This window comes from Penaeus monodon, chromosome 30, assembly GCF_015228065.2.
Source record: "Penaeus monodon isolate SGIC_2016 chromosome 30, NSTDA_Pmon_1, whole genome shotgun sequence".
Classification (NCBI taxonomy): domain Eukaryota; kingdom Metazoa; phylum Arthropoda; class Malacostraca; order Decapoda; family Penaeidae; genus Penaeus; species Penaeus monodon.
This window is the reverse complement of record NC_051415.1, coordinates 14025142-14025909: the sequence shown is the minus strand read 5'-3', so window position 1 is coordinate 14025909 and position 768 is coordinate 14025142. Positions and strand designations below refer to the sequence as shown.

General features: G+C 37.4%; 1 protein-coding gene across 1 annotated transcript in view; it reads right to left on the bottom strand.

Moving 5' to 3' along the window:
• LOC119592535 (transmembrane protein 8B-like) overlaps positions 1-760 on the bottom strand; it is a 15684-nt gene extending 14924 nt beyond the window's left edge. Inside the window, exon 1 of the mRNA XM_037941398.1 lies at positions 551-760. Coding sequence (XP_037797326.1) covers positions 551-590 — 40 coding nt within the window. The 5' untranslated portion in view covers positions 591-760. The remainder of the gene's footprint in view (positions 1-550) is intronic.
• Positions 761-768: the final 8 nt, after the last annotated feature.

The window sequence follows — 768 nt, the reverse complement described above, 5'->3', positions numbered from 1 at the left end:
CAATAACAGTATGTGTTTATGTACTGACATAAAAATCCTAAGACATTTAAATATTTCATCCATGCAATATTCAATGTAAATCTGCTTAATTACTTCTCTATATCTTCATCTACATCTGTATTTGCCTCATCTACAATTTTAATTATCCAAATCTGCCTTAATCAATGTAATTAACATAACAAATGACGTTCCTTCCTTCACAAAGAATCTCAGAGAAGTTCAATAAATTCTTTGTCATAATCTATCATAATATTTTCAAGGAAACGATATCTCCCATATCATTACATGACACGGACGAACAACCACGTCTATATCGAAAATAAGAAACACACTCAGCGTCGAAAAAATAAAACCAACCAAAGGCTAAAAGACAAAAAATTATTAAATAAATATTGGCGAATTGGAAGGAAATCTCACAAAGAAAATCGGAAATCCGCTTCCCTCTGTCTTTCCTTTCCCCTTTCACCTCCCATACACCTATTTGAGGATGCGGAAGAGGCCGTAAGAGCAAACCAGGGGATATATCAAATGTTCATGCAAGTGCCCTTACCTATCAAGAGTACCAGAAGTGCCAAATTGAGGTGTATCATCGTGGTCGAGTGTGAGGTGTAAATGTCGATCAGCTGCCATCGCTCGAGGGAAGTCGTCTGGTGTTGTTGTTCGCCGTAGAAAACGTACGCGATTCTGTAAGAGATAACGTAGCTTGGGATTGTAGAAGGGGTGACTACTGTATTTCTTGGGTAGTATGGACTGTCAGGAAAAAAGAAA